This window comes from Heterodontus francisci, chromosome 10 (assembly GCF_036365525.1).
Source record: "Heterodontus francisci isolate sHetFra1 chromosome 10, sHetFra1.hap1, whole genome shotgun sequence".
NCBI lineage: Eukaryota > Metazoa > Chordata > Chondrichthyes > Heterodontiformes > Heterodontidae > Heterodontus > Heterodontus francisci.
This window is the reverse complement of record NC_090380.1, coordinates 84,265,970-84,291,540: the sequence shown is the minus strand read 5'-3', so window position 1 is coordinate 84,291,540 and position 25,571 is coordinate 84,265,970. Positions and strand designations below refer to the sequence as shown.

At 45.5% G+C, this 25,571-nt stretch overlaps 1 protein-coding gene across 1 annotated transcript in view; it reads left to right on the top strand.

Annotated features, from left to right (window-relative positions):
- The window catches only part of LOC137374203 (NXPE family member 3-like), a 61,295-nt gene extending 39,570 nt beyond the window's left edge, over positions 1-21,725 (top strand). Inside the window, exons 4-5 of the mRNA XM_068039992.1 lie at positions 12,270-12,479; positions 21,172-21,725. Of these exons, the coding sequence (XP_067896093.1) occupies positions 12,270-12,479; positions 21,172-21,725 (764 nt within the window). The remainder of the gene's footprint in view (positions 1-12,269; positions 12,480-21,171) is intronic.
- Positions 21,726-25,571: the final 3,846 nt, after the last annotated feature.

Below are 25,571 nucleotides of genomic sequence, written 5' to 3'. Positions count from 1 at the left end.
AGTCTATGGAGGAGTTGAGGAAAATGGCTGAGCCGTGTGGGATCACTGTCAGTGGCAAGGCTAGGAAGTCTAAACTCCAAAGACTAGTGGCCAACCATTTTTCCCTTGTAGCAGCTTGAGTTAACCAGGAGGCGACAAAGTAACCCCAGTGAAAGCATGGCCAATATGGAGGAGCATAATTCAGGGCTGGGTACAAAATTGTTAAAACTAGCTCATCTAATCCCAAAATTCAATGAGGAAGATGTAGAAACCTTTTTTATGTGCTTTGGGAAACTGGGATGTGGGCGTCACTGGCCAGGCCAGCATTTATTGCCCATCCCTAATTGCCCTTGAGAAGGTGGTGGTGAGCTGCCTTCTTGAACCACTGCAGTCCATGTGGGGTAGGTACACCCACAGTGCTGTTAGGAAGGGAGTTCCAGAATTTTGACCCAGCGACAGTGAAGGAATGGCGATATAGTTCCAAGTCAGCATGGTGTGTCACTTGGAGATAACTTACAAGTAGTGGTGTTCCCATGCAGCTGCTGCCCTTGTCCTTCGAGGTGGTAGAGGTCGTGGGCTTGGAAGGTGCTGTCTCAGGAGCCTTGGAGCATTGCTGCAGTGCATCTTGTAGATGGTACACACTGCTGGCATTATGCATCAGTGGTGGAGGGAGTGAATGTTTGTGGATGGAGTGACAATCAAGCGGGCTGCTTTGTCCTGGACGGTATCGAGCTTTATGAGTGATGTTGGAGCTGCACCCAAGTGGTGTATATTTAAACACACTCCTGACTTGTGCCTTATAAATGGTGGACAGGCTTTGGGGAGTCAGGAGGTGAGTTACTTGCCTCAGGATCCTTAGCCTCTGATCTGCTCTTGTAGCCATTGTATTTAGCTGGCTACTCGAGTTCAGTTTCTGGTCAATGGTAACCATGTTGATAGTGGGGTATTCAGCGATTGTAATGCCATTGAGTGTGAAGGGGAGATGGTTAGATTCTCTCTTGTTGGAAATGGTCATTGCCTGGCAAATTGAAAGACAAGGCATACAAAGTGGCCAAAAACAGCATGAAACTAGAAGATTGGGAAAACTTTAAAGGTCAACAGAAAGCCACAAAAAGAGCTATAAAGAAAAGTAAGATAGAACATGAGAAAAAACTAGCACAGAATATAAAGACAGATAGCAAAAGTTTCTATAAATATATAAAACGAAAAAGAGTGGCTAAAGTAAACGTTGGTCTTTTAGAGGATGAGAAGGGGAATTTAGTTATGGGATATGATGAAATGGCCAAGGCATTGAACAGGTATTTTGTATCGGTCTTCACAGTGGAGGACTTTAATAACATGCCAGTAATTGACAAAGAGACGAACGTAGGTGAGGACCTGGAAACAATCATTATTACGGAAGAGGTAGTGTTGGGCAAGCTAATGGAGCTAAGGATTGATAAGTCTCCTGGCCCTGATGGAATGCATCCCAGGGTACTAAAAGAGATGGCGGGAGAAATAGCAGGTGCACTGGCAGTAATTTTCCAAAATTTGCTGGACTCTGGGGTAGTCCCAGCAGATTGGAAAACAGCAGATGTGATGCCACTGTTTAAAAAGGGAGGTAGACAAAAGATGGGGAATTATAGACCGGTTAGCTTAACCTCTGTACTGGGGAAGATGCTTGAGTCTATTATCAAGGAAGAAATGGCAGGGCATCTCGATAGAAATTGTCCCGTTGGGCAGACGCAGCATGGGTTCATGAAGGGCAGGTCATGCTTGACAAATCGTTTGGAATTCTATGATGACATTACGAGCAAGGTGGACAATGGGGACCCAGTGGATGTGGTGTACATAGATTTCCAAAAGGCCTTCGACAAGGTGCCGCACAAGAGGCTGCTGCATAAGATAAGCATGCATGGCGTTAGGGGTAAAATATTAGCATGGATAGAGGATTGTTTGACTAACAGGAAGCAGAGAGTGGGGATAAATGAGTGCTATTCTGGTTGGCAATCAGTCACTAGTGGTGTGCCTCAGGGATCGGTGTTGGGACCGCAATTATTTACAATTTATATAGATGATTTGGAGTTGGGGACCACGTGTAGGGTGTCAAAGTTTGCAGATGACACTAAGATGAGAGAGCAAAGTGTGCAGATGACTGTGAAACTTTGCAGAGGAACATAGATACATTGAGTGAGTGGGCAAAGGTCTGGCAGATGGAATACAATGTTCATAAATGTGAAGTCATTCATTTCGGTAGGAGTAACAGTAAAAAGGATTATTACTTGAATGGTAAAAAGTTGCAGCATGCTGCCATGCAGAGGGACCTGGGTGTCCTTGTGCATGAATCGCAGAAGGTTGGTCTGCAGGTGCAGCAAGTAATTAGGAAGGCAAATGGAATGTTGTCCTTCATTGCTAAAGGGATTGAGTTTAAAAGCAGAGAGGTTATGTTGCAGCTGTATAAGGTACTGGTGAGGCCGCACCTGGAGTACTGTGTGCAGTTTTGGTCTCCTTACTTGAGAAAGGATGTACTGGCACTGGAGAGGGTGCAGAGGAGGTTCACTAGGTTGATTCCGGAGTTGAGGGGGTTGGTTTATGAGGAGATTCTGAGTAGATTGGGATTATATTCATTGGAATTCAGAAGAATGAGGGGGGATCTTATAGAAACATATAAAATTATGAAGGGAATAGATAAGATACAAGTAGAGAGGATGTTTCCACTGGCAGGTGAAGCTAGGACAAGAGGGCATAGCCTCAAGATTAGAGGGAGCAGATTTAGGACTGAATTGAGAAGGAACCTCTTCACCCAGAGGGTTGTTAATCTATGGAATTCCTTGCCCAGTGAAGTAGTTGACGCTTCTTCAGTAAACGTTTTTAAAGCTAAGGTAGATATCTTTTTGAACAATAAAGGAATTAAGGGATACGGTGAGAGCACAGGTAAGTGGATCTGAGTCCACGAAAAGATCAGCCATGATCTTATTGAATGGCGGAGCAGGCTCAAGGGGCCGGACAGCCTACTCCTGCTCCTAGTTCTTATGAAATGTTACTTGCCACTTATCAGCCCAAGCCTGGATATTGTCCAGGTCTTGCTGCATTTCTACTCGGACTGCTTCAGTACCTGAGGAGTCGTGAATGGTGCTGAACATTGTGCAATCATCAGCGAACATCCCCACTTCTGACCTTATGATGGAGGAAAGGTCATTGATGATGCAGCTGAAGATGGTTGGGCCTAGGACACTGCCCTGAGGAACTCCTGCAGTGATGTCCTGCAGCTGAGATGATTGACCTCCAACAACCATCTTCCTTTGTGCTTTTACGACTCCAACCAGCAGAGAGTTTTCCCTTGATTCCCATTGACTCCAGTTTTGTCTAACTTGGTCAAATGCTGCCTTGATGTCAAGGGCAGTCAATCTCACCTCATCTCTTGAGTTCAGCTCTTTTGTCCATGAGTGAACCAAGGCTGTAATGCGGTCAGGAGCTGAGTGGCCCTGGCAGAACCCAAACTGAGCAGGTTATTGCTAAGCAAGTGCCGTTTGATAGCACTAGTGATGGCACCTTCCACCACTTTACTGATGATCGAGAGTAGACTGATGGGGCGGTAATTAGCTTGGTTGGATTTGTCCTGCTTTTTATGTACAGGGCATACCTGGGCAATTTTCCACATTGTCAGATAGATGCCAGTGTTGTAGCTGTACTGAAACAGCTTGGCTCAGGGCGCGGCAAGTTCTGGAACACAGGTCTTTGGTACTATTGCCAGAGTGTTGTTAGGACCCATAGCCTTTGCAGTATCTAGTGACTTCTGTCGTTGCTTGATATCAGGCGGAGTGAATTGAATTGGCTGAAGTCTGGCATCTGTGATGCTGTGGACTTCAGGAGGAGGCCGAGATGGATCATCAACTCGGCACTTTTGGCTGAAAATTGTTGCAAATGCTTTAGCCTTATCTTTCACACTGATGTGCTCAGCTCCCCCATCATTGAGGATGGGGATATTTGTGGAGCCACCTCCTCCTGTTAGTTGTTTATTGTCCACCACCATCCACGATTGGATGTGGCAGGTCTGCAGAGCTTAGATCTGATTGGTTGTGGGATCGCTTAGCTCTGTCTATCACATGCTGCTTAGCATGCAAGTAGTCCTGTGTTGTAGCTTCACCAGGTTGACACCTCATTTTGAGGTATGCCTGGTGCTGCTCCTGGCATGCCCTCCTTTTTTTTTATAGGATGTGATCGTCGTTGGCTAGGCCAGCATTTATTGCCCATACCTATTGCTCTTGAACTGAGTGGCTTGCTAGATCATTTCAGAAGGCATTTTAAGAGTCGACCATATTGCTGTGGGTCTGGAGTCACATTTAGGCCAGACCAGCAGATTTCCTTCCCTCAAGGACATTAGTAAACCATATGGGTTTTTATCAACAATGGTTTCCTGTTCACCATTAGACTAACTTTTTAATTCCCAGATTAATTGAATTCAAATTTCACAATCTGATGTGGTGGGATTCGAACCCCTGTCCCCAGAGCAGTAGATTGGGTCTCTGGGTAACTAATCCAGTGGCATTACCACTGCGCCACCACCTCCTGCACTCTTCATTGTACCAGTGTGGATGCCCCGGCTAGATGGTAAGGTAGAGTGGGGATATGCTGGGCCATGAAGTTACAAATTGTGGTTGAGTACAATTCTGCTGCTGATGATGGCCCACAGCGCCTCATAGATACCCAGTTTTGCATTGCTAGATCTGTTTGAAATCTATCCCATTTAACACGGTGGTAGTGCCACACAACACAATGGATGGTATCCTCAATGTGAAGACGGAACTTTGTCTCCACAAGGGTTGTGCAGTGGTCACTCCTATCAATACTGTTATAGACAGATGCATCTGCGGCAGGCAGATTGGTGAGCATGAGGTCAAGTATGTTTTTCAGCTTGGTCAGTAGTGGTACTACCGAGCCACTCTTGGTGATGGATATTGAAGTCCCCACCCAGAGTGCATTCTGTGCCCTTACCACCCTCAGTGCTTCCTCCATGTGCTGTTCAACATGGAGGAGTACTGATTCATCAGCTAAGGGGGGGCAGTAAATGATAATCAGCAGGAGGTTTCCTTACCTATGTTTGACCTGATGCCATGAGACTTCATGGGGTCCAGAGTCAATGTTGAGGACTCTCAGGGCAACTCCCTCCCAACTGTATACCACTGTGTTGCCACCTCTGCTGGGTCTGCCCTGTCGGTGGGACAGGACATACCTGAAGATGGTGATGGTGGTATCTGGGACATTGTAAGGTATAATTTGGTGAGTATGACAATGTCAGGCTGCTGCTTGACTAGTCTGTGGAACAGCTCTCCCAACTTTGGCATAAGCCACCAGATGTTAGTAAAGAGGAATTTGCAGGGTCGACAGGGCTGGGTTTGCTGTTTCCGGTGCTTAGGTTGATGCCAGGTGGTCTGTCCAGTTTAATTCCATATTGACTTGTTAGCGGTTAGATACAACTGAGTGGCTTGCTAGGCCATTTCAGAGGGCATTTAAGAGTCAATCACATTGCTGTGGGTCTTGATTCACATGTAGGCCAGACCAGGTAAGGACAGCAGATTTTCTTTCCTCAAGGACATTAGTGAACCAGGTGGGTTTTAATGACAATTGACAATAGTTTCATGGCCATTATTAGACTAGCTTTTAATTTCAGATTTATTAATTGAATTCAAATGCCACCTTCTGCCATAGTGGGTTTAGAACCCATGTCCCCAGAGCAATACCCTGGGTCTCTGGGTTACAAGTCCATGTTCAGTTACAGATGACACAGCTTGAGCTTGAACAAAAAAAGGAGGACAAAGAATTGAAAAAACTTGAACTTGAAAGAGAATTGACAATGAGAAAACTTGAACTTGAGGAAAAGACCATTCTCGCTGCCTATGAGTTAGTCCCTGAAGCTTATCGACAGAAATTTCGGAACCTCCAGAGACTGTCTGGGCAGACTTATATAGAATTTGAGAGGGTAAAGCAAATTAATTTTGATTGTTGGATACGGGTACTAAAGATGAAAGCTACGTATGAGAAACTTAGGGAACTAATTCTCCTGGAAGAATTTAAAAATTCACTCCCTCTGTTAGTAAGGACCCATGTAGAGAACCAGAAGGTTTCAAAGGCCAGACAGGCAGCGAAAATTGCTGATGATTATGAGCTTGTGTATAAACCCAAACCCTTTGTTCGTCACCCCCACAAACCTGAGAAAGATAGAAGGTCGGAGGGTGAAAGGAAGGCAAGAAGCCGGGACAAGAAGGGACAGCTGGGAACACCATGGGATTTCCTCCCCAGGCCAGAAAGGAAGATGCTGAGGGTGGAAGTGAGGTGGGCAAGCCTAAGTGTGACCACTGTCACAAGGCAGAATGCTGGAAGTTGCAGTGTAAAACCATGGGACTTACTGGAGTACACAAAGCCAATGCAGAGAAAGGGGCCCTGACTGAGAGTACGACAGATCAGGTGTGTAGCTCTGGCTGCAGTTGTAAGGCCAAATATGAAAACAAATGTAAGTGCAGGCGTTTTGAATAAGAAGATTGAGAGTTATAGGGAATTCTTGTCAAAAGGAAAAGTAACTCCTTATCCGTCAAGTGAGGCAGGTAACCCTATAGTTATGCTAGGGAAAGGCATAACATTTCCACCAGAGAGCGCACTGAATGCTAAAGTTTAGTGAATGGTATTGGTGGGGAGTATATACCCGTACCTTTGTATCGGGTGCACCTAAAGTGTGACCTAATGTTTGGAACAGTAACTGTAGAAGTTGTCCATAGTTTGCCAGTAGACAGAGTTGACCTACTCCTGGGGAATGATGTGGCTACAGCAAAAGTAGTAGCTTCTCCAGTAGTCACAAAAAAACCAAGTGAAGTTAAAGAGACAGAACAGTTGCAGGAAAAGTTTCCAGGATTTTTTCCTTTATGTGTAGTAACGAGAGCAACGACTAAACTAGTTCCAGTGTTAGAGGTAAAATTGGTACTACCGTCAGATAGTCGAATATCTGAAACTTTCTTTGGGGATTTGGCAAATCCAAAGGTAATGTTTAATTAGTATTCTCTGATCAAGGCTCTGCAAGCCGATCCAGAGTTAAGTAAAGTGGCACAATCAGCTCTAACAGAAGCTGAGGCAAAGGGATTTCCAGAAGGCTACTATATTAAAAATGGGATTCTGATGAGGAAGTGGGGACCTCCTCACAGACCTGTGGCCAAAGAATGGACAGTAGTTCATCAGATAGTGGTACTGCCAAAGTATCGCCAGGAACTATTAAGGATCGCCCATGAAATTCCTAAAGTGGGACATGTGGGGAACCAGAAGACCAAATCATGGATCAGTCAAAATTTTTCCAAGGACATGGTGCAGTTTTGTAAAACATGCCATACATGTCAGATTGTGGGAAAACCGTACCCTGCCATAAAACCAGCAACTCTAATTCCCATACCTGTTATTGGTGAACAATTTAGTAGGGTGTTGGTAGACTGTGTAGGACCTTTACTGAAAACAAAAGCGGAACACCAATATATACTCACTATTATGAATATGGCTACTCAGTTCCCAGAGGCCATTTTATTGAGAAAAATTTCTGCTAAGGTAGTAGTAGAGAAGTTAACACAATTCTTCACTAGATATGGATTACCGATTGAGATTCAGTAAAATCAAGGTTCCAATTTTATGTCCAAAATTTTTCAGGACGTTATGAGTAATTTGAATATAACACAGTTAAAGTCTTCAGCATACCACCCACAGACACAGGGAGCTTTAAAAAGGTACCATCAGATCCTCAAAACAATGATCAGGGCATACTTTCATGAATATCCCCATGATTGGGATAAAAGGCTAGAATTTCTTTTGCTTGCCACTAGGGATTCAGTCAACGAGTTGACAGGTTTCAGTCCTTTTGAATTAGTTTATGGGCATGAGATAAGAGGACCTCTAAAATTAATTAAAGAAAGGCTTTTAGAACAGAGGGACAAATCTTCTGTGCTAGATTATGTACCCGTATTCCGGGAACAGCTCATGAGAGCTTGCAAAATGGCTCAAGAGCACCTTAAAACTTCCCAAACAGCTAAGAAGAAATGGGCAGACAAGCATGCCAAAACCCGAACATTTCAAAGAGGGGATGAGGTGTTAGTATTAGTGAACTGTTGAAAGCAAGATTCAGTGGTCCATATAAAGTGGTCCAAGAGGATTGTTGAAGTAAATTATTTGATTGACATCCCAGATCGCCGGAAAAAGAACCGGCTATGTTATATTAAATGTTGAAACAATATTATTGCTGGGAAGAGGATAAGCAAGCACAGGTATGTCAGGTAATAGGGACTGTGAAGTATGAAAGGGATAGAGAGGATGAGGCAGCAGGAGGCCTAGACAATTCTCAAATTGAACCTCCTACTATCCGGTTAGCTAATACTGAATTGCTAGGGAGATTGGACTCTATGCTTTCATATTTAGATGCAGAACTACGAGAAGACCCAACAAGGCTACTCATAGCATTTAAAAGAGTCTGTAGGGACAAGCCAGGATATACAACCTTAGCCACACATGATGTGTATATAGAATCATAGAACAGCATCAGGGGAATCCTTTCCGACAAAATAGCATCCTTATCACTTAAGTCCAGAGAAACAGGACCAGGTAAAAGCAGAAATCAAATACATGTTAAAAAACCACCTAATTGAACCCAGTCAAAGCAACTGAGTTCAGCAGTAGTATTTGTGCCAAAAAATGGTTCAATTAGACTTTGCATAGACTAAAGAAAAGTTAATGCAGTAACAAAGGGAGACTCCGACCCAATCCCTTGCTTGGAAGACTGGATTGACAGACTGGGCAGTGCCATGTTTCTTACAAAAATAGATTTGTTAAAGGGATACTGGCAAGTCCCTTTAACACCCTGAGCTAAAGAAACATCAGCCTTTGTCACATCAGATGGTCTTTTCTAATGCCAGGTGATGCTATTTGGGCTAAAAAAATGCCCCACCAACCTTTCAGAGATGAATGAACCAAGTGGGAGTCAGTGTTCCTAACTGTGTAATTTACCTTGATGATGTGCTGGTAAACAGTGACACTTGGAAGGACCACTTGGAACAACTAGAAGCTCTGTTTAGAAAATTACTATAGGCTAATTTATTAATAAGCCTTGCCAAAAGTGAATTTGCGAAACTACCATCCACAAGGCACAAGTCAGGAGTGTGATGGAATACTCTGCACTTGTCTGGATGGGTGCAGCTCCAACAACACTCAAGAAGCTCGACACCATCCAGGACAAAGCAGCCCGCTTGATTGGCATCCCATCTACAAACATTCACTCCCTGCACCACCGATGCACAGTAGCAGCAGTGTGTACCATCTATAAGATGCACTGCAGCAATGCACCAAGGCTTCTTAGACAGCACCTTCCAAACCCGTGACCTCTACCAACTAGAAGGACAAGGGCAGCAAATACATGGGAACACCACCACCTGCAAGTTCCCCTCCAAGTCACACACCATCCTAACTTGGAACTATATCGCCGTTCCTTCACTGTCGCTGGGTCAAAATCCTGGAACTCCCTTCCTAACAGCACAGTGGGTCTACCTACCCCAAATGGACTGCAGCAGTTCAGGAACGCAACTCACCACCTTCTCAAGGGCAGTTAGGGATGGGCAATAAATGCTGGCATAGCCAGTGATGCCCACATCCCATGAATGAATAAAAAAAACCCAACCACAACCATCTTCTTTGTGCTAGGTATGACTCCAACCAGTGGAGAGTTTTCCCACGATTCCCGTTGACTCCAGTTTTGCTAGGGCTCGGTCAAATGCTGCCTTGATGCCAGGGCAGTCACTCTCACCTCACCTCTTGAGTTCAGCTCTTTTGTCCATGTTTGAACCAAGGCTGTAATGAGGTCAGGGGCTGAGTGACCCCGGCTGAACCCAAACTGAGCAGGTTATTGCTAAGTAAGTGCCGCTTGATAGCACTGTCTACGATACCTTCTGTCACTTTACTGATGATCAAAAGCAGACTGATGGGGCGGTAATGGGCCGGGTTGGACTTGTCCTGCTTTTTGTGTACAGGACATACCTGGGCATTCTTCCACATTGCCAGGTAGATGCCAGTGTTGTAGCTGTACTGGAACAGCTTGGCTCGGGATGTGGCAAGTTCTGGACCACAGGTCTTCAGTACTATTGCCGGAATGTTATCAGGGTCCATAGCCTTTGCAGTATCCAGTGCCTTCAGTCATTTCTTGATATCACGTGGCGTGAATCGAATTGGCTGAAGACTGGCATCTGTGATGCTGTGGACTTCAGGAGGAGGCCAAGATGGATCATCACTCGGCACTTCTGGCTGAAGATTGTTTTTTTTTCCAGAGATACAGCACTGAAACAGGCCCTTCGGCCCACCGAGTCTGTGCCGACCATCAACCACCCATTTATATTAATCCTACACTAATTCCATATTCCTACCACATCCCCACCTGTCCCTATATTTCCCTACCACCTACCTATACCAGGGGCAATTTATAATGGCCAATTTACCTATCAACCTGCAAGTCTTTGGCATGTGGGAGGAAACCGGAGCACCCGGAGGAAACCCACGCAGACACAGGGAGAACTTGCAAACTCCACACAGGCAGTACCCAGAATTGAACCCGGGTCGCTGGAGCTGTGAGGCTGCAGTGCTAACCACTGCGCCACTGTGCCGCCCTAAATGCTTCAGCCTTATCTTTTGCACTGATGAGCTGGGCTCCCCCATCATTGAGGATGGGGATATTTGTGGAGCCACCTCCTCCAGTTAGTTGTTTAATTGTCCACCACCATTCACAATTGGATGTGGCAGGACTGCAGAGCTTAGATCTGATCCGTTGGTTATGGGATTGCTTAACTCTGTCCATCTCATGCTGCTTATGCTGTTTGGCATGCAAGTAGTCCTGTGTTGTAGCTTAACCAGGTTGACACCTCATTTTGAGGCATGCCTGGTGCTGCTCCTGGCATGCCCTCCTGCATTCTTCATTGAACCAAGGTTGATCCCCCGGCTTGATGGTAATGGTAGAGTTGGGGAAATGCTGGGCCATGAGGTTACAGATTGTGGTTGATTACAATTCTGCTGCTGCTGATGGCCCACAGCGCCTCATAAATGCCCAGTTTTGAGCTGTTACATCTGTTCAAAGTCTATCCAATTAAGCACAGTGGTAGTGCCACACAACACAATGGAAGATATCCTCAATGTGAAGGCGGGACTTTGTCTTCACAAGGACTGTCATGGACAGATGTATCAGTGACAGGCAGATTGGTGAGGACAAGTTCAAGTATGTTTTTTCGTTTAGTTGGTTCCCTCACCACCTGCCACAGACCCAGTCTAGCAGCTATGCCCTTTAGGACTCGGCCAGTTCAGTCAGTAATGGTGCTACCGAGCCAGCCTTGGTTTTGAACATTGAAGTCCCCCACCCAGAGTACATTCTGTGCCCTTGCGACCCTCAGTGCTTCCTCCAAGTGGTGTTCAACATGGAAAAGTATGGATTCATCAGCTGAGGTGGGGCGGTAGGTGGTAATCAGCAGGAGGTTTCCTTGCCCTTGTTTGACCTGATGCCATGAGACTTCATGGGGTCCGGAGTCGATGCTGAGGACTCGCAGGGCAACTCCCTCCCTACAGTATACCACTGTGTGCCACCTCTGGTGGGTCTGTCCTGCCTGTTGGGACAGGACATATCCAGGGATGCTGATGGCGGTGTCTGTGAAATTGTCTGCAAGATATGGTTCCGTGAGTATGACCATGACAGGCTGCAACTTGACTAGTCTGTGGGACAGCTCTCCCAGCTTTGGCACAAGCCCCCAAATGTTAGTAAGGAGGACTTTGCAGGGTCAGCAGGGTTAAGTTTGCTGTTGTCGTTTCCGGTGCCTCGGTCGATGTCAGGTGATCCGTCCGGTTTCATTCCTTATTGACTTTGTAGCGGTTTGATAAAACTGAGTGGCTTACTAGGCCATCTCAGAAGGCAGTAAGAGTCAACCACATTGCTGTGGGTCTGGTGTCTCATGTAGGCCAGATCAGGTAAGGACCGCAGATTTCCTTCTCTATAGGGCATTAATGAACCCGATGGTGTTTTATGACAATCAACAAAGGTTTCATGGCCATCATTTCATAGCCATCATCAGACTAGCTTTTTTTTAAATTCTGGATTTATTCATGGAATTCAAATTCCACCTTCTGCCATGGTGGGTTTCAAACCCATGTCCCCAGACCAATCCCCTGTGTCTCTGGGTTGCTAATCCAGTGACAATACCACTACACCACCACCTCCCTTTTCCTGAATTCCTTTTCAGCCTTCCTTCTTTTATTCTCAGGCAAAGGTCTTGGAAAATGTGTCCCTGGCAAGACTCTGCTTTCCCCATCTGGATTTTATTATCAGAATCGGTGGATGTCAACAAACTGTGACATTCGGCACTTCAACACTCCTGCAAATATTACAGATTGTCTTCGTGGAAAAAAAGTTTACATTTTTGGAGATTCCACTATACGCCAGTGGTTTGAATACATGACGAGATTTGTACCAGGTTAGGTTGTGGTATAATCTGCTTTTAAGTCCTATATATACACCAGTCTAGAACCTCATATACTTGTACTTCCATGAATAAGTGCACTTTTGAATATCATCAGTTTGGCATTTCTACATGGTACAGCTGAAGCCACTGTAACATCCTGGTGATAACTTTGCTGGAACTAGCAACTGCCCAGTTTACTCATTTTTAATATTTGCTTTGGTAATGCAAAACATTAGTTAATTATTACTGTAAAGGTATAAGTGAAGCTTGTTTGTGTGTAGTTGGCTCCAAGACAATGGGCGGAACCTTACTTTCAGAGGTTGAGACTAAAAGAAGGTTCTGGCCCCATTGGTTATACCTGGCCACCTACCTGCGTGATCTTACCAAAGGAGGCCAACTAAGAGGCCGCCTCTGGGAGTGCCATCCAATTCAGGACAGTGGGTGGAACAACCCACATCACAGTCAATTTTCTTTTCCATTGAATGCGTAAAACAAGCTGCCAATGAGTTATCACTCGCTCATTTCATGCTACTGCGTTAGGCAAATTTCACCCCTTCTGTATTGCCCCAAGCTAACTATCTGGACCGCTGTGGGTCAATTTCAGCCCTTAGTACCAGATGTTGAAGGCTCTGGCACTGCTTCTTTCACCCTTTCATTCTCTCTCTCGCTCTCTCTCTCTTTATATGTATCCTGCTTTCCTGGAAATAAGAATATTACACTTATGCTTCAGCTGTCCATGTTTTCCTTCCTGCTCATGTGAGGGTCTCATTAGAGTATGGATCTCAAAAAAAAACATTTCTGATCTTTGACTGTAAACACTTAATCAGCATAAACCATTTGTAGGTGCAGGCTGTCCCATGCCTCCATTTCCTACCATGATAGCTGAGTGAGTTCCTAGCATTTCATTTGACTGGATCTAACTAAATTGCTCTGCGAAAGAACCAGTACAGACTCAATGGACAGAATGTCCTCCTGCTGTGCTAGATATTCTATGATTCATTTACCTCTTTTTGTTGCTGTCGCTTCTCCTCCTGTTCTTCCCGGGAGTTGTGCACAATCCTTTTCTGCATGACAAAAAATGTTTGTTATTGTCAATCACCGAATGTTTCATTTGTCAACTATTCAGACAGTTCCATTATGGAATTCTCACACAAGTAGTTAGCGTTCAAAAGATATATTTCCATTTAAGTGAAGGCCTCCGTATATATGTCACACTACAGTTCATTTAGTGCACAACCTTAGATTTGCAAATGGTGACAGCAAAAGCTTGCATTTGTATAGTGCCTTAACTTAGAAAAACATTCCAAGGCACTTCACAGAAGCAGAGTCAGACAATTCTGTTGAAGTCAATGGAACTGAATATGAGGCAGGATTTATTATGGGTGGTACCTCCCACTTTACACTATGGCCCAAGATGAATTTCTACTTTACCATGAGCTTCAGTTATCCTTTAGCCCCGTACATTCGTATTGGCAGTTCAGTAGAAGCATAGAATCATAGAATGATTACAGCACAGAGGGAGGCCATTCAGTCTGTCGTATCTGTGCTGGCTCTCTGCAAGAGCAATTCAGCTAGTCCCACTCCCCTGCTCTTTCCCCACAGCCCTGTAAATCTTTTCTCTTCAGATAATTAACCAATTCCCTTTTGAAAGCCACATTGAATCTGCCCCCATCACACTCTCAGGCAGTACACTCACTGCGTAAAAAAGTTTTTCCTCATGTCGCCATTGCTTCTTTTGCCAATCACCTAAATCAGTGCCTTCTGGTTCTCGACCCTTCAACCAACATGAACAGTTTCTCCCTATCTACTCTGTCTGGACACCTCATGATTTTGAACACCTCTATCAAATCTCCTCTCACCCTTTTCTTCTCTTAGGAGAACAGCCCCAGATTCTTGAATCTAACCTCATAACTGAAGTCTCTCATCATTGGAACCATTCTCGTAAACCTTTTCTGCACCCTCTCTAAAGCTTTCACTTTCTGCACCCTCTAAAGCCTAAAGTGTGGTCCCAGAATTAGACACAATCAGCTGGATTTTAAGACCCCACTGCCGTGATCAGCAGCGAGCTCAAAAAAATAGTAGCCCTACTGTGTGGGCCACATACCAAAGCGCTGCCATGATCTTAAGTGTGATGGCTCATATAAATAGCCGGGGCAGCCCACCACCCCCCTCATGGAGGGGGTGGGTTGTCCATCCCCGGCAATGGCGTCAGCTGCCTATGCGCAGGCACTAGTGCCATTTTTAAGAGGCAGTCAGCCCTGCCACCCAATTTAAATTTTTAAAGACAGACCACAAAAAATAAATTAACTAATTTCTAACATCCCTTTCCCACCAACTCCACCCCCCCCCCCCCCATGACAGTTACTTTAACTATTTGCCCGTCCCCACCCAAAACCTTTAACATCTGACCTTTGCCCCCCAAAGTGCACAAAGTTTACAGTTCAACCCTTTCCACCATTCCCTACACCGATTACATGTATTTGACCCTCCCCTACACACAACGTTGCACTGACAAAATTACCTTCGCCGCCGTCCCCACCAGTGTGGCGCCTCGTTTGCCCGGATGGGGATCTGAAGGCGCAGGAGTGCCATTTGCCGTGCCAAAGATTGCGGCGGGCCCTCAAGGTCTCAGGTACATATATTTTAATGTATTAATTTTATTAATTTGAATATTTAAATTATGGTCCCTTCACCAGCAACAGGGAAGCCACCTCAGAGCTTTGCCACCGCCGGGAGGGTCGGGCCAGGCCCTCACGGCATCAAGATCCATGGCAGGTCTCATCCGGAGCCATCTTCAGGCCCCCCACCCCCCACCACGGAACCCGATGCCTGGAGGAGAACAAGGTCCAGCCCAATATTCCAAATGAGGCCGAACCAGGTTTATTATAACGTGTTTTCTTTTGTACTCTATCCCTCGACTTATAAAGCCCAGGATCCTATCTGCCTTCCGAACCACTTTCTCAACCTGCTCTGACGTCTCAATGATTTGTGCCCCCAGGTCTCTCTGTCCCTGCACCCACTTTAGCATTGTATCCTTTAGATTATATTGCCTCTCCTCATTCTTCCTACCAAAATGTACCATTACACACTGCTCTGCATTAAACCTCATCTGCCATGTATCTGCTCATTCCACCAGCCTCTCTATGTCCTCTTGAAGTCTATCACTATCCTCCTCACAGTTCACAATACTTCCAAGTTTTGTGCCATCTACAAATTTTGAAATGATGCCCTGTACACCCAAGTCTAAGTCATTAATATAGATCAAGAAAAGCAGTGCTCCTAGTACTTGACTCCTTGGGAACCAGATTGTATACCTTCCTCCAGTCTGGAAACCAACCATTCACCACTACTCTGTTTCCTGTTTATTAATTGTATTGTACCAACTTCTAGGAGACTCCTTTGCTGATTTTAACACTGCCTGCCCAGCAGTTAAAATTGCCCGTGGGACTCAGCTGCACTGCTCTTCTGAGCAGACCGGACTACACGTGCCAGATGCAGTCGGGTCCTTCTTTAAATGTTCAGATTGGCCTCCGATGATGTTTCCGATTAACCACAGGAGCAGTCATGTGGCTTCACTGCCAGGCTAACCCAAGTGGGAAAAGGAGGCCTGACCAGAAGTGGCCCATAAAAATAAGCGGATTTCTTTTTTAGTTACTTTTTGTGTGGGGCCAGAAGGAGCAGGATCGGTTCTTCTGGCCCAATGCAGATAGTTTAGGCCTCCCAGACTCCAGCTTCCCCCCTCCCCTGAAGGTGAGGCCCTCTCGAAATCCCTCTGAACCTTCAGGTTCCCAGCAGCAGTCTCTGTGCCGCCCAGCATTGCGCTCCCGGCTGCTGGCCAGCTGCTGCTCCTCACTGGCTTCAGTTGGAGATGAGGCCCAGGAGATAAAATTTCCTGGGCCTCATGCTGCCGACGTCAGGATAGTTTGTCATTCACCTCTGTCCACACAACTCCTGCTCTGAGTTAAAATCGGAGCTCCAGATGCAATAAGGGTATTGTTGCAAGTACCTAAGAAAAGGAGCAGAAAAATAGTAACTCTGATTTAATGAATGCATGAGAGCTAACTACTTGCTGGAAGGATGGCTGAGAATTTGGGTGCCGTGAGGTAATATGGAAGCTGCAATAATTTAATGTGAACACAGGATGCATGTTGACACAGACGATTTTGATTCATTCTCTGAATGCATCACCAAAGAATACGTGCATAGGGTGGGCCAAATTTCAGTTACCACAGGGTGGCAAGTGGGAGCTAGCAGATTGGCTGCCTGTTATACAACCCACCCCCATTTGGTATCTATTTACTTCAGTAGAAAGGAAAATTCTGTCAGGGGTTAAAGGAAAAAATTTGATCAAAGAAGTCGAACTTGTAATTTATCTGGTGAAAACCCTTTCCCATATCCGTAGGGGGCTGATGGTGGAATTAATCACCACGATGGGGATATTTGTGCCATTGCATTAATACAGTATAATTAACAATGTCTGGTGCTATCCAGGACATCTGTCCTTGCACAAAATTGATGTGATCTCAGTGGGTCAGGATTGGAGGTCTGGCTCTATTTTGATGTTCTGTGGTTTCAATAGTATGGGTGCTAAATTCATGTGTTCATATTTTTGGGCGCAAGGACTGCAATCCTTGCCGTGCCCGCACCTGTTCAGATCAAGGTGGGTAAGAAACGAAATTGGTTCACCCACCCATCTGCATGATTTCAGTGCCAGTACCTGTGCTTCCATTTCTAGTTTCCTCTTCTCAGTGCAGCCAGTTTTTTTTTTATTTCCAAAATATACTTAATTCATAAAAATCTGGAAAAATTACATTACCAGTTTCAAACAGCACCAAGTCAAAAAATACAAACAGTGCAAAGGAGGTCCATTTGCTTCATTACAATCATGAGTTGCCTCACAACCCTTCCATTTCACAATAGTCATGCCAATTACATTTTTACATTTTACAGCAAATGAAAATTTTCCCGATACAGTTCGAGGGGTTTCCCATGGATCCAGCCCCTCCATTCAGCTTGGTGGGGGGACCTTACACTGTGGTCTTTCCCCATTGAGCCTTTGCTGTGGCTGCCCCAAGCTTTAGTGCGTCCCTCAGCACGTAGTTCTGGACCTTGGAATATGCCAGTCTGCAACATTCGGTGGTGGACAACTCTGCGCTGGAAGACCAGCATGTTTCGGGCAGACCAAACTGCATCTTTCACTGAATTGATAGTCCTCCAGCAGCAGTTGATGTTTGTCTCGGTGTTCGTCCCTGGGAACAGCCCGTAGAGCACAGAGTCCTGTGTTACAGAGCTGCTTGGGATGAACCTCGACAAAAACCATTGCATCTCTTTCCACACCTGCTTTGCAAAGACACATTCCAGAAAGAGGTGGGCAACCGTCTCTTCGCCACCACAGCCACCAGGGGGGCATTGCGCGGAGGGGGCGAGACTTCGGGCGTGCGGGAAGGATCTGACGGGGAGGGCTCTTCTCACCACCAGCCAAGCTACATCTTGGTGCTTGTTTGAAAATTCTGGTGATGAGGCATTCCGCCAAATGACTTTGGCGGTCTGCTCGGGGAACCATCCAACAGGATCCACCGTCTCCTTTTCCCGTAGGGCCTTGAGGACGTTCCGTGCAGACCACTGACTGATGGATCGGTGGTCAAAGGTGTTTTCCCGCAGAAACTGCTCCACGCAGGATAGGTGGTACGGCACGGTCCAACTGCATGGAGCGTTCCGCGGCAATGTAACCAGGCCCATCCTTCGCAACACCGGGGACAGATCGAGCCTCAGCACGTAGTGACACTTGGAGTTTGCGTACTGGAGGTCTACACACAGCTTGATGCAGCCGCACACGAAGGTGGTCATCAGGATGAGGGCCAAGTTGGGTACATTTTTCCCGCCCTTATCCAGAGGTTTGAACATCGTGTCCCTCCGGACCCGGTCCATTTTAGATCCCCAGATGAAGCGGAAAATGGCTCGGGTGACTGCCACAGCACAGGAGTGGGGTATGGGCCAGACCTGCGCCACGTACAACAACAATGTGTGTCTCGCACCTGATGACCAGGTTCTTACCCACAATGGAGAGAGATTGCTGCCCCCACAAGCTCAACTTGTGTTGTACCTTGGCTACTCGCTCCTCCCAGGTTTTGGTGCACGCCCCGGCCCTTCCGAACCATATCCCCAGCACCTTCAGGTATTCTGACCTGACGGTGAAGGGAACAAAGGATCGGTCAGCCCAGTTCCCAAAGAACATGGCCTTGCTCTTGCCGTGGTTAACTTTGGCTCCCGAGGCCAGTTCGAACTGGTCGCAGATGCTCATCAGTCTGCGCACGGACAGCGGATCCGAGCCGAAGACGGCGACGTCATCCATGTACATGGAGGTTTTAACCTGACTGCCTCCACTGCCTGGGATTGTCACCCCTCTTATGCTCGCATCCTTCCTAATAGACTCAGCAAAGGGTTCAATACAGCAAACAAATAAGACTGGGGAGAGAGGACAGCCCTGTCTGACTCCAGATTGGATCGGGAAACTTTCCGATTCCCACTCATTGATTGAGATTGCGCTACTGATGTTTGTGTCGAGCAATTTGATCCAATTGAAGATTCCCTCCCCAAACCCCATTTTGGAAAGAACGTCCATCATGTAGATGTGCGATATCCTGTCAAAAGCCTTCTCCTGGTCCAGGCTGATGAGGCAGGTGTCCATCCTCCAGCCAGTCAACTCTGCAAACAGCAGGAGGCCATTGTTTGCCATCGCATAGTACAGACAGCCTGCTTTTTCTTAAAGGCAGGCTGCCTCCTAAAGAGAAGGTGGAAAAAATGATTATTGCAATGGAAATTCCTGCAGCATGCAGACCAGGGCACTTAGAGGTATACAGACTGACATATGTGGCCCTGGACATATTAGTGGTGCAGGTGGGCAGGAGGAGAAACACAATGGTCCCACAGAGACCAGGAGATCCTCAGAGACCACTGTCAGAAGGGAGTGGAAACAAGTGGCCAAAGTGTTCAAGTGGAGTGTGGACCCAGAGACCAGGCAGCAGTATCACAAGAGGACTAAAGGCTTCAGGCTGGTGGTCAAGGTCACTGAATGCATCCTCACATGACATCTCCTACTCACCACACCACCAGCTTCTAACACTGCTCAGTGCACCTCAACCCGATCTCTCACTCAGCAGCACACCCTGACACACAGGGATCATGCCTAACATCCAGATACTCCACCTTACTCACATGCAGGTGCCAACCTCACACCCACCTCTCACCACCTCCACATACCTCCAGCTATTCAGCTATGGCGGGAACATTACCCAAACACAGCGCCACACAATCATTGATATTCTGCCCTCTCTTTTGCAGGACAAGGTGGCACCCAATGGAAAGGAGCAGAGAAGAGCCAGCAGTGCACAAGAACACCTGCATCTCCTCAGCCCTACAGAGATGCTTCTCTGCATTATGTGGCCAGCTGCATTAGGGCACTCAGCATCCAGTGCGGCTGAGAACATTGAGGGTGATGCAATCTTCCTGCCTTATGCCCTTCTCAACTCCCAGCTCTCCCACATCCAGCTATCTGATATGATGAGCAAGTTGCTGATGGTGTGGCCATGGACCTCTGGCTTCCTGTCTCAACGGCCTTCCCTCTCACCAATCTTCCCCGTCTGAATTCCTGCCTTTATGCACTTAAAAACCGCTGCCTGCAAAGCCACAGCCAAGGACAAAGGGAGAGAACAACAGCACAGCACTCATGAGAGGGCCCCGCCACTTGATGTGACATTTGCAGCCACCAACGCAGATACTGGCAATGCATGTACCTTGGAGACTAGCATAGAGTTGGGATCAGCACAAGATGAGTTACTGGGCACAAATTAGCTGCAAGCATGCCACAGGTAGAGGATGGTTTGTTTACCAGCTCACTGGAGGACAAGGTGGCAGACGAGAGCTGCTGCAGAGGACTCAGTGGAGGATCTCAATGGGGCAGCATGCAGGAGAGCACTGAATGGGCATGCACACCGAGATGCTGGCTGCATTTGCTGGCCTGCAAGAAGCATGGAGTAGTCTGACTCCAACTTGGCAGAGGGCATGGAGCAGAGCTTGTCCTCTCTGCAGCCTCTGCTCCATCTCCCCTGTCATGCTACAGACCTAGAGGTACTGTCACTGTCCCGTACCCCTGTTGCAGTCTTTGTCTCTGCCATCCCTTTGAGGATGCAGCAAAACTCTCTGGCAAATACACCAAAACAACTCCAAGAACATTCCAGGTTATTTTCAGATACTTTTCAACAGAAAAAGTTTCATAATTATCTGCAATAAAGGTGCCTAGCCCTTTGAATAATGCTACTACAGGGTCCATCTTGCTACTCTATGCCTCTTTTTTTGGGAGTAGATAACGCAGGCATTGCCAGGACCTCCATTGTCTAAATTTGTGATCCTAGCATCACCTGACATCAGCTGGTTGGACTGGGTGACGTCAGGATAGCGCTGTTTCAAAGTGTTCGAGAGCACACAGGGGGTGCAGCTGCGTGCACCAATATCAATGAAGACTGTCATGTGGGCAGCAGCCTAGGTGCTGCCTGCCCCCAGGGAAGCAAGTTAAACCTGTAGCGCACTAGAAGCAGTGCTATGTGAATGGATTGCTTGTCCTATGTGTCCCTGCTTCACACTTGTCAGTACTTAGCCGCAAAATGAAAACGCATCATGTTAAAAATATGATTATCTTCTGTTTTAGGTCTTAGAAAGTTGAGTACTGCCAATCATAGTCAGGCCAGTCCTCAACTCACAGTGGATACAGCAAACAACATCAGCATGGAATATTACCCCCACGCCACACCGATCCGAATCTTCCCCACTTCGATTCAGGACCTGCCATTCATTGCAAATAAACTAGATGACATTAAAGGAGGAAAGGGCACAGTTATAGCCTTCACCATATGGTGTCATTTCAACACTTTTCCAGTCGAACCATACATCCGAAGGCTACAGAACATCCGCAGGTCAATTCTACGATTGTTGGATAGGAGTCCAGATACATTGGTTGTAATAAAGACTGCCAATGTCCAGAACCTAAACCAGAAGGTCAGTCTCTACAGCAGTGACTGGTATTCCTATCAACTTGATTTAGTGCTGAGAAAGATGTTTGAGGGCATCAATGTGGCATTAGTAGATGCCTGGGAGATGACAATAGCCCATTACCTGCGTCATGAAATACATCCCCAGCGAGTCATTATAAAGAATGAAATAGATGTGTTTCTTTCATATGTGTGTCCTTTGAAAAAGGGTTAGAAACTGTTTTAGATATGTTCCAACCAAGTTTTGGCAATCATGTGATTAATGTAGAAAATATGATGAAAACTAACTCTGCCATCACAACTCTTAAGGTTTTGTGGAACCGTCTTAGTTAATATGCATGGCAGTTATTTCCAGAAAGGTTTTTCCTGATCATCCGCTGAACATTAAAAATCCCAAGGGAAACTTGTCAAATTTAACGCCCGTGGGCATTCACTAAGTCTCTAACTTAACACACCAGCCTAGAAATTTTTGGACATGCAGGCATCCATCACAGTGCCTAAATGGTGAGGCCCAAGGCGCACCCGGTTTTGGGCCTCAAGCCACATTTCTTTTGAGCCAGCAAGCTGTGGATACTAACAGGCAGCTCACTGGCAAAGCAGAATGGGATAGCAGGCAGCTGCGATGTCAACACAATCAAGTTGAGAGGTAAAAGTGGCCAAGAGAGGGGAGGACAGAAGTGACAGGGTGTGGGGAAGTACTGGTGGCCAATGAGGGGGGAAAGGAAGCAATGAACGAGGGGTGGGGGGGTAGTAGCAACTGGGTGGGGGAGAGGGTGGCAGTGACTGGGTGGAGGAAAAGGTGGGCTCCACATACAGATAAAAATATAATTTAAAATGTTGCCTAGTTGATTGCGGTCCTTTTAAGAAGCTGATTGAGCTGATTGCTGAAATAGAAGTTACACTATTTTTCACAGAGGTTTTTTTAGGGCTGATACTCTCAGGCGCAGAGCTTGCTCAAGAGTGCATTCACCATTAGAAACGCACTGGCAGCATGAATTTGACGGTCGTGTTGGATCTGTTTAAAAGAAACCTTAATAAACTCATTTAACAGTTTAATGCCTGTGATGTAAAATGCTATGATTCATCATAGTTACGTTAAAGACAGTAAGAAATATTTCTGGGTCCATAATCTAATCAAAGACGCTCGGATAATATCATAGCTCATTGGCTGAACTCAAAGTGCTTAAAACCATCATGTAAAACTGAGATTAGATTACAGTCTTAAAACACTTACTGCTATTCAATGATAATACGAATGAAATACAGAATGTTTTACTGTGTGTCGTATAGGTTTACATGCTATGTTCTTTGGTAAACTGACAGCTGGTGGTGATGAGGTGTGATGTTCACAGGAGGGTATGAAAGTTGCCTCTGATATAATTCCAGCACGTAATCTAAACTGGCTCTTTTTTATTTTGGAGCTGTAATTTGCTGATTTGCATTAAAGTGGCATTTAATTTGAATTGAGTGATTCTTAAGTGTAAATGAACTATTACACAGTACAAACTGAAAAGGTAAAATCATTCTATGCACTTGAGACAATTCAGGATCGGGACGATGCTATCATAAAAATATTTGAATGGTTACATAAGTTTTTTTTTGCACTCTAATGCAAATCAGCAGATTATAGCCCCGAAATATTGGGAACATAGGAACAGGAGTCGGCCATTCAGCCCATCAAGCCTGCTCCACCATTCAATATGATCATGATCCATTTCAATGCCTTTTTCCCACAATATCCACATATCCCTTTATGTCATTGGAATTTAGAAATCTGTCAATCTCTGCTTTAAACATACTCAATGACTGAGCTTCCACAGCCCTCTGTGGTAGAGAATTCTAAAGATTCAGAACCCTCTGAGTGAAGAAATTTCTCCTCATCTCTGCACTAAGCGGTGTCCCCCTTATTTTGAAATTGTGTCCTCAGGTTCTAGATGCACAATATAAAAATAATCATTATTTTTGATTTAGTTTAAACAAGAAATGTTTTCTTTACTTTGCTGTTACTGGGTTTTTATTATTTCTGTGTATTTCTTTTTAAATTTGATTGTAATTTGCTGTTGAGTTTGATCATTCATTCTTATTTATATTAAGTAGTAAAAACTGCTAATAAAAGCGATGAGTAACTAAAGCTTCAATGCACAGTGTAGTGTGTAACATAAAGTGAGCACATTATTTAGAAATTGGGTTTGGCACCATCTGGATAAGATAATGGTAATACATCAGGAGACAAACAAGGACGGATATAACTAGTCATGTGATGGAAGGAGCTAGTGTAATAATGAGGCTGTTGTAAACAGTGGAGAAATCAGAAAAAATGGGCCTTGATATTAACCACCCCATTATAAAGCAAAGGAGATTGGGATGGTTTAACTGCTAAAAGATGGGGAATGCATTCCCAACCTGACACCTGTTGCCATTTTTACAGCAGTGGGTTGACATGCCCAAGTGTCCCATCTCTGAGAGGTTATTCGGGAGTAACTTAGGAAAGCAAAGAAAAGGCATGAAAAACTATTGGCAAGTAAAATCAAGGAAAATGTTTTATAAATACATTAGAGCAAAAGGATAACTAGGGAAAGAGTAGGGCAAATTAGAGACGACAAAGGTAACGTGTGGCAGTGAAAGATGTGGGCATAGCTCTCAATCAATGTTTTGCGTCTGTTTTACAAAAGAGGAGGATGAAGCAAATATTGTAGCGAAGGGGAAGGATTGTGAAATATTGGATGGGATAAGCATAGCGAGAGGAAATATTAAGGCATTTAGATCCTTGCAAGTGGGTAAATCATTAGGCCTGGATGAAATGTATCCCAGGCTGCCAAAAACAGCAAGGGAAGAAATAGCAAAGTCTTTGACCACCATTTTCCAATCCTCTCTGGCTACAGGCATAGTGCCAGAGGACTGGAGAACTATAAACATTGTACCATTGTTTCAAAAGGGAGGAAGGGATATTTACTGGCTAGTCAATCTAACCTCTGTGGTGGGCAAATTATTGGAAAAATTCTGAGAGACAGAATAAATCATCATTTAGAAAGGCATGGATTAATCAAGGGCAGTCAGCAGGTACTTGTTAAGGGAAGGTTAGGTCTGACTAAAATGATTGAATTTTTTCAGGAGGTAACAAGGAGGTCGATGTAGTCTACATAGATATTAGCAAGGCTTTTGACAAGGTCCCATATGGCAGACTGATCAGAAAATTGAAGGCTCGTGGGATCCAAGGACAAGTGGCATTGGCTGAGTGGCAGAAGCAAAGGGTAATGGTTAATGGGTGTTTTGTGACTAGAAGGCTGTATCCAGTGGGGTTCTTCAGGGCTTAGTACTGGGTCCCTTGCTATTTATGATATGTATTCATGATTTAGACTTAAATGTATGGTGTGACAGAAATCACACCTGCCAAATGGGACACTACTTGAAACTTTTGACTGGACATTGCAACTAACTTGTTTTTAAAAAGCAGAGCTGAGTAGCTGAAAACATGGTTGCACATTTGCATTCTGAGAGACATGAATGGAGAAATAATTGGGGTGCTCCTTGATTCAATGAACAAGATTGGTCTGGACAATAGTGGTGATCAACATCCTTTGACTGTGTAAGAGCCAGAATGGCAGCCCCCCCACCCCCCCCCCCCCCCAACCAAGTGTGTTTGGAAAGCTTTGAAATCCAATAACTCTCCTAGAAGTTTCTGTTTCAAAGAAAGAGGTGCTCACATGACCAACCTGCTGGCAAGATATAATATAATATAATGGGGGCGGCACAGTGGCGCAGTGGTTAGCACTGCAGCCTCACAGCTCCAGCGACCCAGGTTCAATTCTGGGTACTGCCTGTGTGGAGTTTGCAAGTTCTCCCTGTGTCTGCGTGGGTTTTCTCCGGGTGTTCCGGTTTCCTCCCACAAGCCAAAAGACTTGCAGGTTGATAGGTAAATTGGCCATTATAAATTGCCCCTAGTATAGGTAGGTGGTTAGGAAATACAGGGACAGGTGGGGATGTGGTAGGGAACATGGGATTAGTGTAGGATTAGTATAAATGGGTGGTTGATGGTCGGCACAGACTCGGTGGGCCGAAG